The sequence below is a fragment of the Hypomesus nipponensis genome, chromosome 22, assembly GCF_054491055.1.
Source record: "Hypomesus nipponensis isolate SF chromosome 22, ASM5449105v1, whole genome shotgun sequence".
Classification (NCBI taxonomy): Eukaryota; Metazoa; Chordata; class Actinopteri; order Osmeriformes; family Osmeridae; genus Hypomesus; species Hypomesus nipponensis.
This window is the reverse complement of record NC_140382.1, coordinates 13,084,632-13,107,534: the sequence shown is the minus strand read 5'-3', so window position 1 is coordinate 13,107,534 and position 22,903 is coordinate 13,084,632. Positions and strand designations below refer to the sequence as shown.

Below are 22,903 nucleotides of genomic sequence, written 5' to 3'. Positions count from 1 at the left end.
AAGCACATGTGCAGAGTTTGTGAGTGTATCTTGGTGTATGCATGTGTATCTCCATAGACCCTTGTTTGCATATGCTTGTGTGTGTGTGTGTCTGACATTCTCCGCTAATGAAAAGTGCTTCTCTCTCCCTCTCTTTCTCGCTCCTCTCATCCTCTCCTCTCTTCACCGAGTTGAGTGGAAACCCGTCTAGCCCTCATTAAGGCTGACTGGCATTCGTTTGGCTTCTCTCTCTCTCTCTCTCTCTCTCTCTCTCTCTCTCTCTTTCTCTCTCTCTCTCTCTCTCTCTCTCATATCACATATTCAACCCACAGCACCCGCTTGTAGCCTACCCACATCATGGCTGCCTTCGTCCACAATTACCACCCATGTCATTATGCGTCTGGCTCCCTTTCTCACTCCGAATAAGCTGCCAAGCCACACCATGATACTTCCACCCCCTGACACACACACACACACGCTCTATTTCTCTCTTGCGTTCCCTTACACACAGACACACACATCCCCTGTGACCTCGTAGCAATGTAAGAACAGCTGGACATAATAGTTGTTATTCTGAATCACAGGGGATCTTGATGGTAAAGCGTTTTCTCGGGTCAGATATAGTCCCTTCAAATCGATTCTGTGTATAATATGACCATGGTTCATTCATGGTGGACAGACAGGTCTATGTTGTTATCTGTGTATCAGTATTGTTTTGTTTCATACTAACTGGTTTAACACATATCTACCTGCTAAACAGACTTGACAGCTGGCCATACAGTAGGATTGGTCAAGTTGTGATGAACTTGCACGGGGCAGACAATAATGACTTAAATGTCAGACTTGAAGTCAGTGTATTGAAAGCCTTCATCCAGTGTATTCTTATGCAATGTAATCCTATATTTTCTCCAAATGATTCTTTCAGAACCCTTAGCAAAATGCTAACCCACCAGAATGCTGCTAGTCCATCTCTGGCCTTTCTCTGATGCAAATTTCACCTTGATTCTTACTTCCATTTTTCATCAAGGCTTTATCCTCAATTTATTCCCTTGCAGCTTTAACATTTTTCAAACAGGTCGCCTGGCTGCCACCCTATCCCACCCCACCCTTGAAAGAAATGGGCAAAGATTACTCGAAAGTTTCTGACATGGAGCATCACCTCCTTAAGCTACTCTTGAATGTTTCACTACATTTTCCTCTCCCTTCTCTCCCCTCTGCGGTTTAACTTGGACTACGTGTCTCCTGCACTTTGAAGCAGCCTGAGGTTAAGGAGGGAGAGCGACATAGACCTACCTACTCCTCTCTCTTTTCGCCCTTTTCAGGCTAATTAGACAGAAGCTAGAGTCTGATCAGGGACACCTCTGCCGTGCAGGACCGCATTACTATTTCACAAGTGTGTCCTGTCTGTGCGCGCATGTGTTACATGGCGTGTGTGTGTTGGTGGTGGAAGAGAGAACACACACATGTTGCAACCAAATTTAAGTGTGTGCACGCTTTGGCAGTGAATTCCAATCCCCCCCCCCTCTTCTCACCCCCACCGAGTGGCATCGAGGACCGCGAGGCGATAACGACGGGACTTAGGAAGCGGTCTCTCTCGCCCTAATCACTAGCGTATTTCAAAGGCGAGAGTGCCAATTAAAACGGATAGGGCTCAATACGGGATTAGGGGGCCGAGGCTGTGAAGCCGCAGCTCCCAACATGAAAATCAATGAGACGCTGCTCAGGACCACAAATTGGTGAGCGCTCCGAGAGCTCCTGGATGAACACGCCTGGGCGCGGCGGGGGCGACGGAGAGTCGAGGTATGCGTGTGAGAATGAGCTGGAACGTGTGTGTCACTTTGCAATCATGTGTGTGTGTGTGCGCGCATGTGTCACTGCACATGCTTGACTGTGTGTGTGTGAAAACAAGTTTGAGTATACCATTTTGTGTGTGTGAAAGTGAGTGTGAAGACTAATGTGATGGATCAGAGGGTGATTTCAGACAGCTGAAGGAATAGATGGAGGAAGCTGATGGAGTAAGAAGGAACATGTTATTGTCAGGGACAGGTCAGGAGAGTGAGCTGTTCCATTCTGGATGTTTTTCACAGGGTTCTATGTGGAAACGAGAGAGGACATGCAAACGCCACACAGAAAGGCCTGGGAGGCCCAACCTGGGCACTGACAGCCCTTGGGATAACATGTCCCTAGTGCTAATAGTACCCAATGCCGGAATTGCCCTCTTGATCTTCTTGCTGTGAGGCAGCAGTGCCAGTGTGCACTGTGCCAGGATCGAGGAGATGGAGAGAGGGAGGTGTGGATGGAAACATCTATATTCTTTTCAACTTGTGTTATATTACTTTATTTGTCATGTCAAGATACAATATCTGCCCTATATTAGGCTAATCAATCTTATCTCACAACTTAAATCAACATGATTACGAAGCATTAATTACCGTGCAATCAGGATGTTGTCGATTAGCTCCTGCTAATGTACTTGCCCCGTATACTATTATGCAATTAATGACCCATGAACATCTGAGTCATCCTCAATCTGGTCACGACAACGAGTGTGGGGTTTGAATCTGAGAGGATCCAATAGACAAAGTAGGCTCTGGAGAGTTTAAGATTTTGTATTTTCTGATCAGAATTTCATGATAGGGATGCTTTCCCATTAGTCAAGTCAAGGCCTTGTTAAGTCAAGCAATTGCTGAAAATGTACCCAGATAACACAAAATGATGGAAGTGGAATTGTTATGTGTGACTCTCTCTATGCTCGTCTTCCTCCACGGCCCCAGAACCTCCAGGCAGAGCCCTCTCCTTCAGCTCAGGGCCTGTAGGTCACAGACTGAGCCAGGTTATTTCAGGTGACGTCTAATACCACTTGACAAGCTGATAACATATTTCATGTCAGGGCATTTGACAATGTCAACTAATAAAGATAGATTGGGCTTTGTACACCCCCCCCCCCCCCCATTCACCCACCCACCCAACCCCTCGTCCCCATCCAGGTGACTTTGGCGTCACGGTCGCAGGTCCTCCTCTCGTTCCCGCATGCCTCAGCACTTTCCCATCCAGAGATCGGACTCGGGCTGTATCCAGCCCTCCCCCATGATGCTTTGCAAGCGGAAGTCTTGGAAGTATTCCAGGAGGTGGCTGGTGCATGGAGAGAGAAAGGAGAACGAGAAAGAAAAAAAGAGGAAGTAGGGTGAGGGGCAAGAGAGAAAAGTGCAATCTGTGAATATGAGAATGCAAACATAAACATGCACTCCCCCACATACACAGCCTTTGAAAATTGACATCCAAAAGTGCAGACATGCACGCATGTCACATATATAGACAATCATACATACATGCGTACATGCATACATGTAATGTGGCAAATGTGAATTTCATTCTGGGTCAGTAATAAACCTTTGAATGACTGTGCGTGTGGGTGCCCACCGACAACTAGCACATGTAAGTGATGAGGGTCTAGCTTTGGCAGCTCCACTTCCCTCACTTGAAAATGCACAAGTCAGACCATCCCTATGAATAATAGGAGTCTGGGGAAGCACTGGCAGTTGGTTTTTGAAAGGTAGTGACAATTCTTTTGGGGAGATGACAGGAAACGACGCATAGTTCTGTCTATTTAGAGAAAGGATTCTCCTCGGGGTTGTATTGTCAACTGTAATTGTGAGTCGACTTGTCGTTGATCAATATGGCTGCTTACTTTGTCTAGTACACTTGGCATTTATTTATTTCAGTACTATTGGGTGCCACTAAAAATGACATTCTGCGATGACATTCTACTCATAAGAAAAGGCGGTGTATTTTTCTACCATTAATATTAACTAGCATGCGTGCTATTGAACTAATAATCTGCAAATGTTTTAAGCTTGTATTTCTTCACACAACACCAATACTCACAAGTTAGGTTTCTGTCCCTCCACCAAGTCTTCTGTTGGTACAGGGTACAGAGCTTCGTAGGTGCGGCCCTGCCCGGAACCATGGATGGCATATGAGTTCATCTTGTTGACGTTTGGTGGGAAGTACCTCCAGGGCAGCAGGGCCTCCCCAATCCATCGGCCCCCTGTCACAGTCGCCGTGAATACCAGAGGGAGACCTTGCTGGGATGGACATTCACACACACGTCAGACATGATATTTATTTGGATGTAATTGGATCACAATTGCAATACAGGTTTGTCTTTTATTACAATAATGAGCAGTTTTATGTATACTATATAGGCACGATTTTGGTCTATTATCATTCTAATAATATTATATTAGGTACAGTAAGAACAAATTATAAGAAGGTCATATATATATTTTATCTGAGTTTAAGTATGTCCTCCTACCTGGAACGCTTGACCTCTTCCAGAGAGCAGAAGTACCAAATGTTGTCCATGGCTGCGATTGAAAGTTAAAAGATACGTTTTTGACTATTTATAACCATTGCACCATGAGAGCTGACATAAAAATCCAGCTTTAGTTAAAAACTGGACTTACGGACAAACCTCCACTTCCAGATACTTTTCTGTAGTGCTGTTCAGGAAAAATGACTCAACCACTAGGGAGAGGAGAAAAGTCACAGTAAAGAGTGCTGCATAAAATGTGCAAGATGTCCATTCGAGTTCATAGTAGAACAGTTAGACTATTTACATATTCCAACAGCCTCTTTGGGTGTTTTTTGTGGTTAAGAAACCAGAGATGTGTATTTAGTTTTCAAATGAGTAAAAAAAATAGCAAATACACTCACTATTGCAAAGTGAAAGTAAGCCTCTTTGGCTGTATTTAATGGAAACCGTTGATTTATTACACTATGCAGGGCCTGTTGGGAGCGTCTGTTGGGAGCACCCCTTGGTGGCAACACTGCACATCCCTGGAGTCTGAGAAATACACCTGATGGATTTCAACTTCATACAGTGCCCAGTTTGCACGATAACCAAGCCACAGAGACAAAGATGCATGACTAGATTTTGGAATGTGTGTATATAAACACTGGACATTTAGGTGTTTAATTGACATGACCCAGAAGCTATTGAAATTCAAAAATGTGACAAATGTAAGTAACATTGCACTAGGTGAAAGCTTTGGGAAGAAACAAATGAATAGTCAACCAAGGTTCAAGAAAATAATCTCTAATAAATTACAGAGGTGAACTAACAAGCACATTTGCCATATTGATGATGATTACAATGACAAAACATGAAAAGGTGGAAATGTAAATATAAATAAGAAATTGGAAGAAACAATAACTGTGCTCATAGGGAGAGGAGCTACACAATCAGTGTGGAGGCTGTGTAGTTCTTGAGTTATTATTCATCAGGATCTGACCATTTAGGCCCACACGTTGACCCCTCTTTCCATGCCATATAGAGGATACACAATATGGAAAGTACAGCAAGAGAATAAATTATGTGGATACAAAACTTCTGACCTTTCCAAGGCCCAACTCCCACAACATTCACAAGAGAACATGATCAGATCAGAAGAAAAAAATCAAATTCCCTATAATGCATATCTAGGCCAATTTAATGTATTTTCTGAACCTTATTTGATGTGTGTAGGTGACATGACCAGGGAGGTCTTGATATTCAAAACAGTTCAACTAATTTAAAATGCATGTAAAAAAAATTGGGATAAAAACTGACAAACAAAAGGTTGTTTAATATTTAAACGTAATCAGTGATTATTCTGAGAGTTGTTTGTGATCAGTAGGTCACATCACCAAGGAGCTCTCTAAATTTGAAAGTAAAACATGTCTTTCACTCCTGCACTTTGTTTACACTCCTTAACACATTACATTACATTCAACTACAACGGCACTTAGGAATGTTTGGCTGGACCTGATGTTTCCTCCAGGATCACAATGACTCTTATTGAGAGACTTGTTGCTCTTGTTGGTTAGCTGTAACTGACTTAAATCTATTTACTTGCTGTGTAATATAATTTTGTTGCTTTCCAAAAAAAAAAATATATATACATGCTCAAGGTTCATGTTGTTTAATTGATTTAAAATAAGTGTTTTAAGTTTGCTCTTAAAATAACAAACTTAGTTATAACTTATAATTGGCACTGCAGACCTACTGGTAAAGGGGATACAAATAATATATTTTATTTTTCACAAAGCTATTAAAATTGTATTTTATGGCTTATGTTTTCCTTCCACCTGTTGTAATGCCATTAATTGGGTTTCTAGAGTAAATATAATTTCTCTATTATAAAATGTTACTAATTAGCTTTTTTCTTTTTGTTAAAGGTTATCTACAAGGACCCATTTCTGTAAACGTATAAAATGTCAAACTTTGAAATGCATTTACATCTTTATACCTTTCGAATATCCTTTTTTTTATGTTTCATTTTTACTAATTGGATGTGGACATCAAAACTCATGAATGAAGGTGTTAAGTGGTTTTGTAAAGGTGTCATGAAAACCCTTTTCTTGTGAAGCCTTAGCTGTTTTGTGTCTGTAGCCAGACTGCTCTCTGACCTGATAGAGGCAGCAGTTCCTACAAGCACCCAGCCTGATAAAAAATAAAGACAAACTACCTCTTAATGCTGTTATAAAAATGCATTCTTATAATAAAAGTTTAATTCCACGCACCTTCGTAGTCCCAGAGCCCGGGGAAGGGGTGGCCTGAGGGGCCAGGAGGACCCGGGGGGTCATTGAAGAATGGAGCAGACACCTCCATCTTCATTCCTCCATCTCCAGGGGAAAACCTGACCTTTACAGGGTCGTGAGTCACAAGATTGCTGTCCCAGGTGTGTTCAATCACAAACTCCATCTGTGAAATGAGAACCAACTATGAAACTATGCGTACACAACCAAGATTATACAAACAATAATATTACAGTGATACAATTGGGAAAGGAATATATACTGTAAAGAGATTAACAGCTCACAGGACCATATAATGATCTGAATTCAGCTTCTATTTCTGACTAAATTCTCCAAGTTTGTTACATGGGTAAAACCTTTCTCACCAGCAGTGACAAACAATAATGAGTAATTTCAACAAAGCCATTAGGCTACCTTGCCTTGGCAAAACGTAGACTCCTTTCCTCAAGTATATACGCACAGTGAGCAGATAGCTACAGTAGGAAATGTATCAAAATATGATGGACTTTGGAGTATTGACTTCCTGGAATGAAACGCGGAACAATTGTGTTCGTCGGGACAGGAAGGGACAATACATTAAGATGCACATGCCTGTGATTGGCGAACTCCATCCGAACAACTCATCTTTAAATCTGTAGGCGGATACGGGAGGTTGGGGTTGCAAAACAGACAATAAAAAAGGTAAACCTATGTTTGTGAGTTAATGAATTGAATACCATATTCACATGAATTAAAATCCCAATTTAATAGCAACATATGCATTATGCTTACGATGCCTCATAATAAAAACGTGTGCCCCTTGAAATCGCCGCAGCCTGCTACAGTTAGCGACTGTGGACAGCTAGCACTAGCTACGCAGCGGCGTCATTAGTTACACAGTGTCACTACCTTGGGCTTGAGGGTACGCCTAGTAACCTCTAGCTACGATGCAGGCAAGCAGCTTTGAAGTCGGCTTTAGTTTATACGTGCATATATCAAACGAATGCCATTCCGAAAACTCTCTCCATAGATGATATGTAGTTTGTGCTAGTACTGCTGCTACTATACAGTAGCTAGCCTAAATAACAACCAATATGCGAACTCTCGTAGTCCCCCATGGATCTTTCTTGAAACTACTGAAATCCTTTCACTGCAGTTATCTCATTGTACCTAGTTATCTATGCTAAAAAAGAAACGTCGATTACATGGGTTTCTTATTGCAGATCCCAACATGTCGACAGCAGACGCTGATTTTCTACGTGATCAAGGTGAGCGACCTCAACAAAAACATGAATCGAGTTATGAGCGAATTCCCACCTCAATTTCCCATGCAATAACTCTTTATCCTGTGTTGGGACTTGCTGATTTCATGCTCTGTGTGTATTATTGCAGTTCAAAGGCTAAACTCAGCTCTTAGACAGTATCAGGTGGATGGACTGCGCTCCCAACCCACAACATCTGCTCAGGTAGCTTGCCCCAACAGTAGATAAGCAACATGTCCATAGATTGATAATGTCTGCTGCTGTGCAATTAATCCCTCCCATCAGGCAATCCATCATCAGTGCAATGAGCTCCCTATGATGATAATATCAAAACGATAACAACGTATTTAAACCAATGTTTGTGATCCCAGGGTGAGGAAGATGCTGGAAGGGCAGAGTCCCCTGCCCCGTGGCTATCAGATAGGAGGTAGGACTCACCCTGATCACAGTTGAATGTGCCTATAAGCCTAGATAAGAGGGCTTTACTGGGGGGGTGTTGATGTGTTTGTTGTTGTTTCAGTATCATGGCCCCACTGATAGCAGAGTATGATCATCATATGGAGGAGATGAACGATCAGCTACAGAGATACCAGGTGCCAATCCCTCTGGCTGACGCAAAAAGGGGAAAGCCTGCTTTCAACATTGACTGTCGTCTGTTGAAAACACTTTGCCAGCCTCTCCTCACATCAACGTATTTTACTCTTTGAACCGACAGATGCAGATGACAGATGTCAAACTGAAGCTGGAGAGGGTTGTAAAGGAGAATGAACGGTAAAACTAAACAGAGTGACTAAGACTACCCTGCGTACCAAACCGCAGAACAGCTGTTCATAAGTGTGTGTGTGTGTGTATGTGTGTGTCCTCAGACTGCATGCTGAATTGAGGGAGCAGGTGGAGAGGCAGCTGCAGGCCCTACCTGTGGGGCTGGAGGGGGACACCCTTGGGGAGGAGGGCCTGGTCAAGAACCTACAGGAACAGATTCACCTCTCCGTACAGGTCAAACAAGTACACAATCTCACGTCAGTGTCAGCAAGTGGGTGATGTATGATGCAGTGTGTGAAGTGTGTGTGTGTGTGTGCAGGAGAGAGAGCAGGCCATGGAGCTGTGGCAGACAGCGTCCCAGGAGCTAGACAGACTACAGCAGCTGTACCAGAAGACCCTCTCTGACGGTCAGCACCAGGTTGTTGAGCGACAGCATCTCAAGGTCGGCCCTGTTATCCACCAGATGGCACCATTGTTGTAGTTTTCAGCAGGGTTCTGTACAAACCTGTACAAACCATATAAGTACCATAATGAAGATGAACATAAATACTACTTTGCTTTTTCTGTGATGTAGGATCAGCTGATCCAGTTCCAACAGCACGCCCAGAAACTCCAAGTGGCCAATCAGAAACTAGAATCAGTAAGTTGGAGCCAATCAATGGAGCCAAACCAACCCAAGGAACTCTGTTATGATGGTGATCTTAAGGACAAACCCAGAAAAGACCCCTTTCAACATTCATATCATGTTTTGCGACTGGTTTATTTCCCTAAACATTCTAGTTCCCACTCAAGTCCTCTGTTGCGTAACATTTTAAGACACTGTAATCCTTAGCTGACACACACACTCGCCTAGCTTAGACTGAGAGAGAGAGAGAGAGAGAGAGAGAGAGAGAGAGAGAGAGAGAGAGAGAGAGAGAGAGAGAGAGAGAGAGAGAGAGAGAGAGAGAGAGAGAGAGAGAGAGAGAGAGAGAGAGAGAGAGAGAGAGAGAGAGAGAGAGAGAGAGAGAGAGAGAGAGAGAGAGAGAGAGAGAGAGAGAGAGAGAGAGAGAGAGAGAGAGAGAGAGAGAGAGACAGATTCACCTGTACCTGTAAGTTTAGAGCAGTAAGGTGCCTTCCACTCTTGCCTTCTGTTGCTCATGAATGTGTGTTTGTGTCTGTGTGCATGTGAGGGGGAAGTAACATTATATCCTACTCATGTCTTTTTAATGAAGGTCTTACCTCGGGTTTCCCCGCCTCTCTATCCTTTGCTGAGTCATTTTGGCTCCATGCTGTATTTCTTGTGGTTGCACAAAATAGGTTCTGTAAAACGTTGTGTGTGAGACTGTGAGTACGAGAAAAGTCAGGTAGAGAAAAGGTAGTGTTTGCACTACCATGCCTCACCACTTACGCTCTTGTATCTCGTGCCACCTGCAGACCAACCAGCAGTTTGTGAAGACGGTGACGGAACAGGGCACAGAGATGGAGGAGTTACGCATCCAGCTCAGGTACCGGCACTGTAGCCACATAGGATTTCATCCAAAATGGCCATCACACTATGTCCTTGTTGGCCACCACTGAAGATTTTGAATGGCCGCCACTGCCGCCTGTTTTGTTTTAGACAACTGAAATTGTAGCTTGTCTCCTGCTGCAGGCAGACAAAGGCTGATCTGCGGACAGCTACAGCCAAAGTGGAGGAGATGACCAAGCTCATGCAGAACGTACAGGACCAGATGCAGAGAAGGGTAAGGATAACCAAGCATTTCGCTGTTGTTGGTTTCTCACATGCTGGGCCAGTATCACAGTATGCTGATGCAGGACTGTGTGTCTTTTAAGGATGCTGATGCCGTGGAGGCTCATGGGAGAGAGGAGGCCTCAGACCGGAGGCTCCAGCAGCTCCAGACGGCCCTGGGCCAGTTGGAAGCCAGGTGAGACACACACACTCCCCCAATTCATTTTCTTCCAAGATACTTATCTTGCACACACAAACCACACACGCAATTCTATTCCCAGAACCTTATCCTATACTCTGTCTGTTGCGTCCAAGCATCTCACTCTCCCGTCCTCCCCAGGTTGAAGGCGTCCTCCCAGGAGACGGAGGCCCTGCGCAGGGAGCGGGGTGTGTGGGAGCGCCAGGTGGGGGAGCTGCAGGGCCGCAGCGCCTCCCTGGAGGAGGAGAGGTACGAGGCCCTGGCCAAGGTCCGGGACTCCATCCAGCTGGCTGAAGAGGCCACGCTGCACAAAGACCAGGTGGGGATGGGACTTCATCACTCTCTAAGGTTTTTCTTCTTTTTTTTGTTGCTCTCTTGTTCTCTCTGTTTCGCGCTCGTTCTTTTTCTCGCCGTCTTGTCTTATCTTGCTCCTTTTGAATGACTGTTTGTTTTGTGGATTGCTCGACTGTGTGTGTTTACGTCTGCTCCTCCCAGGCCCTGTTGAGAGAGAAGCAGAAAGCTGATGAGCTGGAGAAAGTGAAGGAGGCCATCAAACAGCTGATTCAGGACGCAGCCGTACGCACCAGGAAAGAGGTACGGAACTTCCTTCCCGCTAGCCTTTGGTGCTGGCATAGCTTCCTGATAGTCCTGACCACTAGTTGTTACTGTTAGCTTAGCTTCAACTCCACTTCCGTGTACTACTTTCTGCTAGCCCTAGTTGCTAGTTTAGCTTCAGCTCCTAATTCCAGTCCATTTCTTATCTTCATCAAATTCTCCATCCTTGTCCTATCCTTCATAAAACCCCCAACACGTCTATAGTACCTAAACAAGAACATGCATTCATATTTTTCTATCCAACCTTTGTCCAGCAACCAGCCCTTGCCCTAGAGCCTCTGTATTGTGACAAAATGCTAAGAAACTCTCAATATGGGATACCCTGTTATAGTCCAAGACAAAACTGGGAAAAGAGACGTTTTCTTCTCTCATTGGAAGACCTGTACACTACTCTCCCCTACATTGCCTCAGGGCAGACTAGTGGTCTAATAATGGATCGACAGTGAGCTACTTAACTCCCTAATCTTGTTAATTTTGCCTTGTGGATACTAATGTCACTTTGCGTCCCTCAGTGTGAGACCAGGCCTGTGTGTCAGGTCTTTATCCAAATTCATAATTAAAACTCTGGTGCTAAAAGTTTTACCATTATTATTTCCGTTTCTATTAATAACACAAACTGATTTATAAACATTTGAGAGTTTGAAGAAGAGTGTGTGTGTGTTTCAGGTGGAGAACGTACGTAAGCAGTGTAACGTCCAGATCCATGGCATGGCCGAGGAGCTCTCTGCACTACAGCTGGTAAGACCCTGTCATGGTGGGGGCCAAGTCAGCTGACTATCTGACCCACAAAGAGGACACTCTTCCAATACCGCTCTCCCCACCTCCTCCATATCTCTCTCTCCTATTCAGGAGTGCGCCGATAAGGAGTCTCAGATAGAACGGTCGCTCAGAGAGAGGAGAGCCGTGGAGGAGGAGCTAGAAAAGGTGATCACAGACGCCAAATTCGCCACGTGTTTTTCGAATGCAGGCCATCGGCATGCCGCGATGCGTCATGACCCTTTCAGGCATCAATGGAACACATCAGAACCCCTCCCCCTTCTCTCCTGGCGGCAGGTGTACAAGGAGGGCCGCGGAGAGCCCGAGTACAGGAAGATGGACGCCCTGCTCCAGAGGTGTCTGAACGCAGAGAGGATGAAGGATGACGTGAACATCACCCTGCAGAGCACCCTGAACAAGCTGAAGAAGATGGAGATGGAGTGAGTCGTTACAACGGAAAACGCATGTTTTTATTCAGTTTTAGTTGGATGTAAGTCTAAGTTCAACTTTGAGTCCATCTGGTTAAGGTAAACCTATTAAGTTATGATAATAGCTCACCCTTTTTCCTTTTATTATGAAATTCAACCTATTCCAGGCAATTGATAACATTCGTATTTACAGTAGTTCCTTTCCTTCCTCCCCCCCTCCACCCACAGGTACGGCGAGGAGCTCTCCCGGGGCCAGGAGGAGGTGCGCAGGCTGCAGACGGCGTTAGCCGCCGTGCGGGAGGACTGCGCCAGCGTGAGCGAGGAGCGTCTGCAGCTGCAGCAGGAGAGCCTGCAGCTGCGCCGGGAGATGGACGAGCTGCGCAAGAGCAGCCTGCAGGCCCAGAGACGGGCCAAGCAGGAGGTGAGAGGCGCACGCACGCACGCATTCACCGTGTGGCTGTAGGTTATCCCAGACGACACCCAAATCAGGCACAGTCACAGAATCCCCCCGCTCTGACCCACTGCCACCTCCACCCCAGGTGTCCCAGATGGAGCAGGAGTACTTGATGAAGGAGCAGGGTCTGGACGCGCGGCTCCGGGAGGTGGAGGAGAGCAGCCGGATGTCCAGCGCTGACCTGACTCGCCTGCTGGCAGCCCAGCAGAAGAGCTCCCGGCGCTGGAAGGAGGAGGCGAAGGCCCTGGCCCAGGCATTTGAGACTAAGCTTACCAGCCTCAGGTAAGTCCTTGGCAGAAACTCACACACGACTCTATTCCTGGAGAGATGTGCTCTTGTAGGATTTTTAGCTCCAACCCTAATACAACGCACCGGCCATTCAGCCATTAGGTGGCCAGTAAGACACACAAGCTTAGTTATGCAATTAGAATTGGACAGGGAAATATGTTTGTCAGTGAACTACAATTATGTGGTGCGTGGCTGGGGATTTCAGGGCTGAGCTAAACCGACAGAAGCAACGCTCTCATGAACTGGAGACACAACTGGAGGCGGACCATGAGGCCATCGCAGAGGTGAGAGCACCACACGCACAAACTGCTTTTTCCTTCTCCCTACAACCCCCCACCTATTTTCTCACTCCACTTGTTGAACTGAATTCCCTCCCAACAATGCCACTTCTATTCTCACCATGTTCACATCTTGTGTGTGTCTGTTCACATCTTGTGTGTGTGTGTCTGTTCACATCTTGTGTGTGTGTGTGTTCACGTGTGTAGTACGAAAGACAGATTGCAGAGCACCAGGAGAAGAATGGCCGTCTCCAGAGGCGTTTAACACAGGCAGAGCAGAGGGCAACCTCCGTAGCACAACAAGTAAGGGTCTTTCACAGCATGGGCTTCACGCTACCACTGGTGATTTTGTCAAGCGAGGAAGGACGCACACATGTAGGAATATGCAGTTTTAAACAGGGCCAGGTTTTATTTTTTGGTATCTTTCAGAATTAATGTCCCCTTGTTTTTCAGCTTAACATGCTGACCTCACAGAGGAGGAAAACGGCGTCCACCATGGATCTGGAGACTATATGACCACCATTGTAACTACCCGAAACCATAGAAACTGCACTATATGATCCATTTATAGCTTACTGTACCATTTTTTACATTTGATGAATTTGTCAATAAATAAATAAAATGTATTGTGGTCTTGGCTGTCCTTTGTGATTTACAGGGTTGAATATACGGCTTGTTGTAGATTCAGATCTTTCCATCTATGAACCAATTCAAATGGCACGCAAGTCATATTGGAGAAAACTTTGTATTTGTATTTTTTGCTGACACATTTTTTTTTTCGTCATTGAAATGTAACATTTGTTATTACATACCATCCATCTCCTGCCTTCATGTGCCCCGGTGTTTGGTCACGTGGTATGCCGGGAGCGGAGCTTGTTGCTAAGAAACAGTAAACTTCAGATTTGCAAACATCAGTTTTCTTGTTTTGGATAAGAACTTTTCGACGTTGCTTTTGATACATGTATTTAAGAAGATTACCTCCCATGTCTTCCATAACTTGTTATTGACTTGTAAGTAATAATTCACATTAATTGACAAGAACATATTTGATAGCTTGCCAACTACTGTACAGTAGTCTAACGTTACAGTAGTTCAAAATGCCTTCGGGCGTTGTACTAGTATTAGCTAACCTAATGGCTAGTACGTATGTAGCCTACGGAATATCTAGCCTTGCTTTATTTATCAAAAGTAGCAAAGTGTGTTTTATTATGTTAATAAATTGTGAAACTCTTCTCCCCCTACCCTCGGACCAGTCCTCTATCCGCACTGACCGTAGAGTCCGGGGCCCGGGTAGGCTACTACTAGGTTTTAGGAGGGGCGTGTCATGTCGTCATCCGTGACCCAGAACACACCCGGTGACTCACCTCGCCGCCAGGCTAGCTCAGGCAGCAGCGAGAAGGGGGCCACAGCCGGGTCGTCCTCGACCAGACAGCGGAGAAAGTACGGCATGCCCGTGGGCCATGTAGACGCGGAGGTGCTCAGGTCAAGACTAGTATCGGTAGCACCGGCTCAATGTCGTGGTAACCCAGACGCTCTGGTGTTCACACACTCTACCAGGGCCCAAGAGCGCAGGAGGGCGGGTCAAAAACCAATGCTGCTTGAGATACTGGTGTGTGTGTGTGTGTGTGTGTGTGTGTGATGTATATGTATATATGTGAGTATATAGAAAAAGTAGGTCAGTTGCTATGATACATAAATCACATCTATTTGTTGACTAACATTTCCGAAGAGTTCTTGAGCATAAATACAGATATAGCAGAAACATTAATATCCACATTTGATGCAAACCCTGTTCCCATCGCAACCACGTAGCCCGTGTTGAAGAAGTACCAGGACCAGAAACACCCCGAGTTCATCTACAAGCAGAACCGGGAGAGGCTGATCCAGTCAGGCTGGAAGCCCCCCACAGCCTCTCCCCTTGGGGTGGCGTGGCAGGACGAGCCCCAAGAGAGCTCCAGCCTGCACCTTCCTGAGCTACCCGTGCACGTCAGGGACAAACAGGTCAGACACAAGCATGGATAGAGCAAAAGAGGAGCGCAAGTTCATCGTGAGAGAGGTCAATAAAGAAAGAGAGTGGGAGAGAGAGAGATACCATATCCCATCTCTATGTTTCCTATTCCAGGTGCGTCATGACCAGAGCGCGCTCTGTGGCCCCACGCCCCCCAAACGCCCCCGCTCTGTCAAGACCCCCTCCGGCGCTCCTTTCCGCCACAGCCCCTCCCCCGGGGAGTCCGCTCAGCCCCTCAGGTTCGACTCGGCCGAGGAGGTGGTCCGTGCCAACATCCGCTCCCCCGCTGACATCGTCAGGGTCATCAGAGACAACCCCCACCTAGGCTTCCTGTACATGACCTCAGCAGTGCCCAAGTCTTCCATCAAATATGACGCCTTCAACCTCAAGTGAGACACACGCACACACACACACACACACACCAACAAACTATTTCCATGAAATACTGTATGTCTCCCTCCAAGAGTGAGACCCAAATCAAACAGGACGCTCAAAGGATGCACTCACGCAGAGACGGGTCGCCAATAAAGCGTTCCGCACCCTCTCAGGATCGTGACGTATGAGAACATCAACAAGCAGGACTACTACATCGTCAGCCAGCAGGGCGTGACCTCCATGTACGACGGCCAGGTGGAGTTTGTGCCCCTGGAGCGCTGGCAGCAGGAGTACCAGCGCCACCGGCGCCTGCTGCGCATCCCCACCTTCGTCCTCTTCAGGAAGTGGAAGGCGTTCCGCGTGTGGAGGACCAACGTGCGCTCCAAGAAGTTCAACAAGTGCAAGAGGTCTCTCCGGGAGCGCCTGTTCATCGTCAACGAGGTGAGCAACAGAGTGGAAGGCTCATGGGTTTTGTTTTGTTGATCGTTTTTGGGTTTGTTGCAAATCCATATTCACTGTTTGACCTACCCTGCTAAAATGATGACATGGCAAAGAATACAAGATGTCCATTGAACGTCTTCTATGATTTGCGCATGCTGTTCCCCCCAGTCTTTGCGTCCTGCTCTGATCCACATCAGGGAGATGTGCTACAGGATCAGTGACATGGGCCTGTGCTGCATTGACAAAGAGCACACCTACACTCTAGAGGACTTCCAGGAGGCCCAGTACAAACAGCTGCAGGAGGTGCGGAGCGTGTGTGTGTCTGTGTGTGTGTGTGTGCGCGCATGTCTGTGTGTGTCCTTGTATTAATGAGTGTGAGCGTCTGTGTCTCATAACAATAACATGGAAAGGTGTCTCTTGTCTTTTTTGACTCTGATGCGATTTGAGTAAATGTTGAAGTATTTGTTTGTGTGTGTTTCTCTACAGGTAGCGTCTCGTTTAAAAGATTTCAGAGAACTGGTAAAGGAGGTGACCATGAGTGCGTGTCGCACAACCATGCTGGAAGCAGGATACACACCTGACTACAGCAGCTATGATGGAGGTACACACATTCGCACACCCATACACGCACACACATACGCGCTCCATCCCTCATGTTTGACTCATCTCTGACCCTGTGTGCGCCTACGTGTGTGTGTTTGTATGTGTGTGTGTGATCAGGTGAGGAGACAGAGAGTAAGCCTTCTCCTGAGATGGATTTGTTTGAGGAGGATGCAGAGAAGATGAGCTACACAGAGCAGGCCAACAAAAGATACCACTGCAGACGTCTCACCTGGTTGGTCACACTCAACCATCTCCCTCCATCTTTTTTGTAGTTTCAGCATGGGAAGGTTTTCTCCCTCCATCTTGTTTGTAGTTTCAACCAGATTTGCTTCTCTCCCTCCATCTTGTTTGTAGTTTAAACCAGATCCATTCTCTCCCTCCATCTTGTTTGTAGTTTCAACCAGATCACTTCTCTCCCTCCATCTTGTTTGTAGTTTCAACCAGATCACTTCTCTCCCTCCATCTTGTTTGTAGTTTCAACCAGATCGCTTCTCTCCCTCCATCTTGGTTGTAGTTTTGTCCGACTGGCAGACTACCTGATTGTGAACACCATGCATATCCTGGTTGTCAACTCTGTGGCCGGGCTGCTGGCGGTGCTGCAGGAGCAGATCAGCTGTACCCCCACGCACGCTGTCATCCACAGCTGGGCTGACCCCGAGGCCGTGGCCGCCGTCCCCGATGCCAGGAGCAACACCGTTGCAGCATCCGATGACACAAACAAGAAGGTGCTGGAGGTTCAAGAATCACTTACTGAGCCTTTGGCTTCTCTGTTATATGTCCTTATTTTGTGTGTTTGTGTGTGTGTGTGTGTGTCAGGCTGCCGGGCCAGATTCCAGTTCCGAGGCCCCTCCCCTGCAGCCCATGTTCATGTCAGAGCTCATGCTGGAGACTCACGCTCTGACCTATGAACCCTCCCTGGACCAGTTCCAGGTCCGCTCCTCCCCCTCATGTCAGCATGACCGCTCCGACTCACAACCTGATTTCCCTCATCTTGACATATCCGTGTGTGTGTTCTCCTGACAGGAGTGTGTAACAGACATCATCTCTCAGTTCCACGAGACGGTTCTCTCCCTGGAGACGCTGGTCCCTGACTCGTACTTTGATGCCTTCACTCAGCCCATGATCAGTAACAAGGTGTGTCACGGGAAAACACCTATCAGGATGCCCAACTCCAGCTCCAATACATTTTATAATATTTATAATTCGTAAATATTATTTATAACTGTGTGTGTGTGTGTCCAGATAGAGGAGAAGGTGTGCGGAGATGGTCCCAGTCTGGAGTCCATGCTTGAAGATGACAAACACCTCACGACCATCGTGCTCAACATCAAGGTCTGCACCCGCGCCAGATTGTCCCCTCACCTAACCTGACCGAAGAGGTGACCTTATGTCTCTCTCTCTCTGGCACGCTTCCTTTCACCCCGCACAGCAATCGCTCCAGTTTGCCTTTGACTCGGCCAGCGTGTACGCACGCACCTTCGAGCGCTTCCGTCTCATCTACCGGGAGAACGAGAGCCTGGACCTGGACGACCTGCGGGAGCAGGACCACGGTACTCTTCATCACCGTCATCATCATCGTCATCATCGTCATCAACGATGTTGCTAAGGCCTACAATGAGGTGGATGAAGTTTTAGATCTGCTGTCTGTGTGTGTGTGTGTTGGCATGTGTGTGTGTGTGTGTGGGCCACCCACTCAGGGGTGGCGTTCTTTGCGGAGAGCCTGGAGAAGTACCACCGGGAGCATAAGGAGGCCCTGGCCATCAAGCAGAAGAGACACCTGGGCATGCTGCTGGTGGACACCACCCAGCTGAAGGGCAAGCTCATCCCCTCACCCCTGAGGTGTCTGGAGGTCAGGACACACACACACACACACACACATGATATACATGAGTGCAGGGACACGCAGGGGTGCACACACACACACCCACATATCCCTCACCTTTGTCCCCCCCCACCCCACTCCCCTCAGGCCATCAACGACATGCTCCCCCTGCTGGCTAAGAGGAAGATAGACGCCGTCATCGCCGAAGCCCAGGACGCCCAGTTCAAGCTGGAGTTCGGCCCCACGGCGACCATCGAGTTTGTCAACTCCCTCACCTTCCTGGAGGAGGTCCAGGAGAGGGTGAGAGAGCGCCATCATCATCATCATCAAGAGGATGTTGTCTTCCCTTTCATGGAAACAATACAATGTGTGTCCTGTCCTCTGCTCTACTCAGATCGTGGTGCTGGACCAGCAGACAGAGACCGTGACTGAGATGTACAAGCTGATTGGCCTGTACTCTGTGCCCACGCCCCCCGAGGACTTTGCCGTGTACGCCACGCTCCACCCCTCCATCACCTCGGTGAAGAACGCCATCGACAAGGCGGTGGGCGAGAGGGACGCCAACGTGGACAAGTTCTGCAGCCACCTGCAGAAGGACATCACCGAGCTCAACCTGGAGGTCAGGAGGGTGCAGCAGCAGGCCCAGGTAACCACGCATCTGTCTGTCTGTCTGTGTGTGTGTGTGTGTGTGTGTGTGTGTGTGTGTGTGTGTGTGTCTGTCTGTCTGTCTGTCTGTCTGTGTCTGTCTGTGTCTGTCTGTCTGTCTGTCTGTCTGTCTGTCTGTCTGTGTGTGTGTGTGTGTCTGTGTGTGTCTGTGTGTGTGTGTGTGTCACTCTTGATCTTGAACTCTTGCGCTCTCGAACATCCACGCAAGGAAATACGATGGTGTTTCCAAGCCTGGTTGCATGTGTGTGTGTGTGTGTGTCATCAGGACCGTCAGATCCTGGATATCGAGGCAGATCGGCCCAAGCTGCGCCTGCTGCTGGATGAGATCCAGATCTCCATAGACGAGCTGCAGGCCCAGGCCTTCACCTACAGGTCCTACCAGAAGAACTTCAAGGTGGAGTCCTGCTCTTGCCTCCAGGGGGCGTCCCAAACTCACTCTTCATGGAAGGCCATTCTTTCCTGGAGAAATCTCTGTTCTGGAATGGATTCATTTTAGGTTCCCTGGAATCTCATGCTTGCTGTCAGATGACCCCATAATACCTTATTTACTTCCAATTGACTCTTACTTTTTAACCTTTGACCTTCCAGGTGGAGGTGACCAAGTACGAGGCCCTGGAGGAGCTGAGTGCGGAGGTCAAGCTCAAGCACCTGCTGTGGGACTCTCTGGAGGAGTGGGACGTCCTGCAGGCTGGATGGATGGAGGTGGGATGGAGAGAAGGGATTGTGGGGGCTGGAGGAAGATTATCCGGCGTCAAACACCTTGACTTGACATGGTGCAACCTTCCTCTCCCCTCCTCTTCTCTGCTTTTCTCTCTTTTCTCTCTCATCCTCTCCTCCCCTCCAGTGTAAGTTTGAGGAGCTGGACCCAGAGCAGCTGAGCATCCAGGTCAACAAGTACGCCAAGTCTGTGAATCAGCTGGAGAAGGGCCTGCCCCCGAACAACGTGGTGCCCCACCTCAAGGAGAAGGTGGAGGCCATGAGGGAGAAGGTGTGTGTGTGTGTATAGTCTTCATCCCGATTCTTCCTTCAGACTCATGGTCAAGGTTGGGTGTATGTGCTTGTGAGAGTGTGACGGAGCATTGTGCACCTGTGTGTGTGTGTGTGTGTGTGTACAGCGTAACAAACATGTGCTCCCCCTCCTCCCCAGTTGCCGGTGGTGACGGACCTGCGTAACCCGTGTCTGAAGGGCCGTCACTGGGAGATGCTGGAGGCCATCGTAGAGGCCAGCCTCACTGAGGAGCCTCTCACTCTGGCCTCACTGGAGCAGCTCAACATCTTCCACTACACCGTTGAGATCCAGGAGGTAACACACACACACACCGCACACGCATGGACACACACACACACACCAACTGGGACAGACACACACACATGGACAGACACACAAACACAGATACATACATACACACACACAGCAATACACATGAACAGACACGTATACACATATCTACTTGTCTTGGGTTCCGATTCTCTTTCTTCCCTGAGGGGATAGATCATGTACAGGTGTTGCTGTCACTGTGTGGTGATGTTGTGATGAGAGGATGTGGTGATGTCATGATGTGGTGATGTCATGATGAGAGGATGTGGTGATGAGAGGATGTGATGATGTGGTGATGAGAGGATGTGGTGATGAGAGGATGTGGTGATGTGGTGATGTTATGATGTGATGTGGTGATGAGAGGATGTGGTGATGTGGTGATGTTATGATGTGATGTGATGATGTGGTGATGAAGGATGTGGTGATGAGAGGATGTGGTGATGTGGTGATGAGAGGATGTGGTGTTGTGGTGATGAGAGGATGTGGTGATGTGGTGATGAGAGGATGTGGTAATGTGGTGATGAGAGGATGTGATGATGAGAGGATGTGATGATGTGGTGATGAGAGGATGTGGTGATGTGGTGATGAGAGGATGTGGTGATGAGAGGATGTGATGATGTGGTGATGAGAGGATGTGGTGATGTGGTGATGAGAGGATGTGGTGATGAGAGGATGTGGTGATGAGAGGATGTGATGATGTGGTGATGAGAGGATGTGGTGATGAGAGGATGTGGTGATGAGAGGATGTGATGATGTGGTGATGAGAGGATGTGGTGATGAGAGGATGTGATGATGAGAGGATGTGGTGACCACCCTGCTCTCCCCTCCAGGTGTCTGGCCAGGCCTCAGGAGAAGCTTCCCTCGAGACCATCCTCAAGAAGGTAAGGGAGGGAGAGGTGCTGGGAGGCAGGGAAGGAGGGAGGAAGGGTAAAGGAAGGAAGGAAGGAAGGCAGAGTGAGGGAGGGAAGGATGGATGGATGGATGGATGGAAAAAGGAAGATTTCCCAAAGAGATCCTTTTGTTTTTGTGAACCCCCACCACGGCCGTCTGTGTTTAGGTGGAGGACTCGTGGAAGACCACAGAGTTTGCGGTCCTCCCTCACCGGGAGACCAAAGACGTCTTCATCCTGGGAGGGACAGACGACCTCCAGGTTAGGACCTCATCATCTTCATCATCCTCCTCACGCTCCAGCATCTCATCCCACCGTCATCCTATGCTCATTTTGGTGGACTGGGACCAAGCATCTCAGTGTGTCGGTTTGGTGTGTGTGTGTGTGCTGCCAGGTGCTCCTGGATGACAGTACCATTAACATGGCCACGGTGGCATCATCGCGCTACGTGGGACCCATCAAGGCCAGAGTAGACGACTGGCAGAGACAGCTGGCCCTGTTCAGCCAGACCCTGGTGAGATCTTCGCACACGCAGGCTGATTAAGGCTCCAAATCTTTCCATCTGGAACAAAATCATACCTACACAGTAAACAGTGTGTACGTATATTCTGTATCAATTGTTTACGATATGGTGATGCACATGCATGATTGTGGTCCTCTCCTCTCTCTCTCCCCCTCCCCACCTCCCTCCACTACACCCCCTCTTTCCCTCCCTCCGTCTCATTCTTTTTCCTCACCCTCCTCCCCACATCTTCTTTTTCCCTCCCTCCCTCCCTCCCTCCCTCCCTCCCTCCCTCCCTCCCTCCCTCCCTCCCTCCCTCCCTCCCTCCCTCCCTCCCTCCCTCCCTCCCTCCCTCCCTCCCTCCCTCCCTCCCTCCCTCCCTCCAGGAAGAGTGGTTGACGTGTCAGCGTAACTGGTTGTACCTGGAGAGCATCTTCAGTGCCCCAGACATCCAGAGACAGCTGCCCGCTGAGGCCAAGATGTTCCTGCAGGTGGACAAGTCCTGGAAGGAGATCATGAGGAAGGTCAACAGACTGCCCAACGCTCTGAGGGCCGCCACGCAGCCCGGTACACACACACACACACACACTCCTGTGCACATCCTGTACATGCACACAAACAGACATACAATGATACACGCAGAACACACACACACACACTCCTGCACACATACATGCACATACAAGGATACATGTAGACACACACAAACACACAGACACACACGTGTATCCACTTTCTCAACATGTTGTTTGCTTTGCTCAGGTCTTCTGGAGATCTTCCAGAACAACAATGCTCTTTTGGACCAGATCCAGAAATGTCTGGAGGCCTATCTGGAGTCCAAGAGGGTCATCTTCCCCAGGTACCGCACCAAAACACAACCCAGGCTAATAACCGGTACTGTCAAATACCATTGCTAACTCTTGATTTACCTCACCCACTGCAATCAGACTGATGGATCGGTGGAAGTCATATCAAATGCACCTTTAATTACT

General features: G+C 47.8%; 3 protein-coding genes across 4 annotated transcripts in view; 2 read left to right on the top strand and 1 right to left on the bottom strand.

Moving 5' to 3' along the window:
* Positions 1-2,958: 2,958 nt before the first annotated feature.
* c22h4orf33 (chromosome 22 C4orf33 homolog) lies at positions 2,959-7,096 on the bottom strand. 2 transcript variants are annotated; one of them, XM_084686332.1, is made up of 6 exons: positions 6,978-7,096; positions 6,544-6,724; positions 4,446-4,506; positions 4,295-4,346; positions 3,865-4,064; positions 2,959-3,111 (listed from the first exon to the last, which is right to left on the bottom strand). In XM_084686332.1, exons 2-6 carry the CDS (start codon positions 6,722-6,724, stop codon positions 3,015-3,017), a joined length of 591 nt encoding a protein of 196 aa, XP_084542458.1. In that variant the 5' UTR covers positions 6,978-7,096; the 3' UTR covers positions 2,959-3,014. The 2 variants fall into 2 exon arrangements, with proteins under 2 accessions (XP_084542458.1, XP_084542459.1); XM_084686333.1 differs by having other exon boundaries at positions 6,973-7,087.
* Positions 7,097-7,135: 39 nt separating this feature from the next.
* On the top strand, positions 7,136-13,913 carry sclt1 (sodium channel and clathrin linker 1). The gene is made up of 22 exons (XM_084686331.1): positions 7,136-7,239; positions 7,761-7,805; positions 7,930-8,003; positions 8,171-8,226; positions 8,320-8,392; positions 8,515-8,570; positions 8,666-8,795; positions 8,881-9,003; positions 9,136-9,201; positions 9,975-10,045; positions 10,192-10,282; positions 10,374-10,465; positions 10,610-10,787; positions 10,964-11,062; positions 11,750-11,821; positions 11,933-12,007; positions 12,137-12,279; positions 12,496-12,688; positions 12,807-13,003; positions 13,215-13,293; positions 13,495-13,590; positions 13,741-13,913. The coding sequence occupies exons 2-22, from the start codon at positions 7,769-7,771 to the stop codon at positions 13,801-13,803; spliced, it is 2,064 nt and encodes a 687-aa protein (XP_084542457.1). The 5' UTR covers positions 7,136-7,239; positions 7,761-7,768; the 3' UTR covers positions 13,804-13,913.
* A 246-nt stretch (positions 13,914-14,159) lies between these two features.
* Positions 14,160-22,903, top strand: part of dnah6 (dynein, axonemal, heavy chain 6) — a 40,170-nt gene continuing 31,426 nt past the window's right edge. The window contains exons 1-25 of the mRNA XM_084686330.1: positions 14,160-14,297; positions 14,541-14,896; positions 15,100-15,288; positions 15,410-15,684; positions 15,844-16,111; positions 16,280-16,414; positions 16,598-16,712; positions 16,832-16,946; positions 17,229-17,439; positions 17,531-17,644; positions 17,738-17,848; positions 17,957-18,046; positions 18,144-18,264; positions 18,412-18,563; positions 18,684-18,836; positions 18,931-19,182; positions 19,468-19,596; positions 19,791-19,904; positions 20,047-20,190; positions 20,350-20,505; positions 21,351-21,401; positions 21,578-21,670; positions 21,804-21,923; positions 22,298-22,478; positions 22,674-22,770. Of these exons, the coding sequence (XP_084542456.1) occupies positions 14,612-14,896; positions 15,100-15,288; positions 15,410-15,684; positions 15,844-16,111; positions 16,280-16,414; positions 16,598-16,712; positions 16,832-16,946; positions 17,229-17,439; positions 17,531-17,644; positions 17,738-17,848; positions 17,957-18,046; positions 18,144-18,264; positions 18,412-18,563; positions 18,684-18,836; positions 18,931-19,182; positions 19,468-19,596; positions 19,791-19,904; positions 20,047-20,190; positions 20,350-20,505; positions 21,351-21,401; positions 21,578-21,670; positions 21,804-21,923; positions 22,298-22,478; positions 22,674-22,770 (3,671 nt within the window). The 5' untranslated portion in view covers positions 14,160-14,297; positions 14,541-14,611. The remainder of the gene's footprint in view (positions 14,298-14,540; positions 14,897-15,099; positions 15,289-15,409; positions 15,685-15,843; positions 16,112-16,279; positions 16,415-16,597; positions 16,713-16,831; positions 16,947-17,228; positions 17,440-17,530; positions 17,645-17,737; positions 17,849-17,956; positions 18,047-18,143; positions 18,265-18,411; positions 18,564-18,683; positions 18,837-18,930; positions 19,183-19,467; positions 19,597-19,790; positions 19,905-20,046; positions 20,191-20,349; positions 20,506-21,350; positions 21,402-21,577; positions 21,671-21,803; positions 21,924-22,297; positions 22,479-22,673; positions 22,771-22,903) is intronic.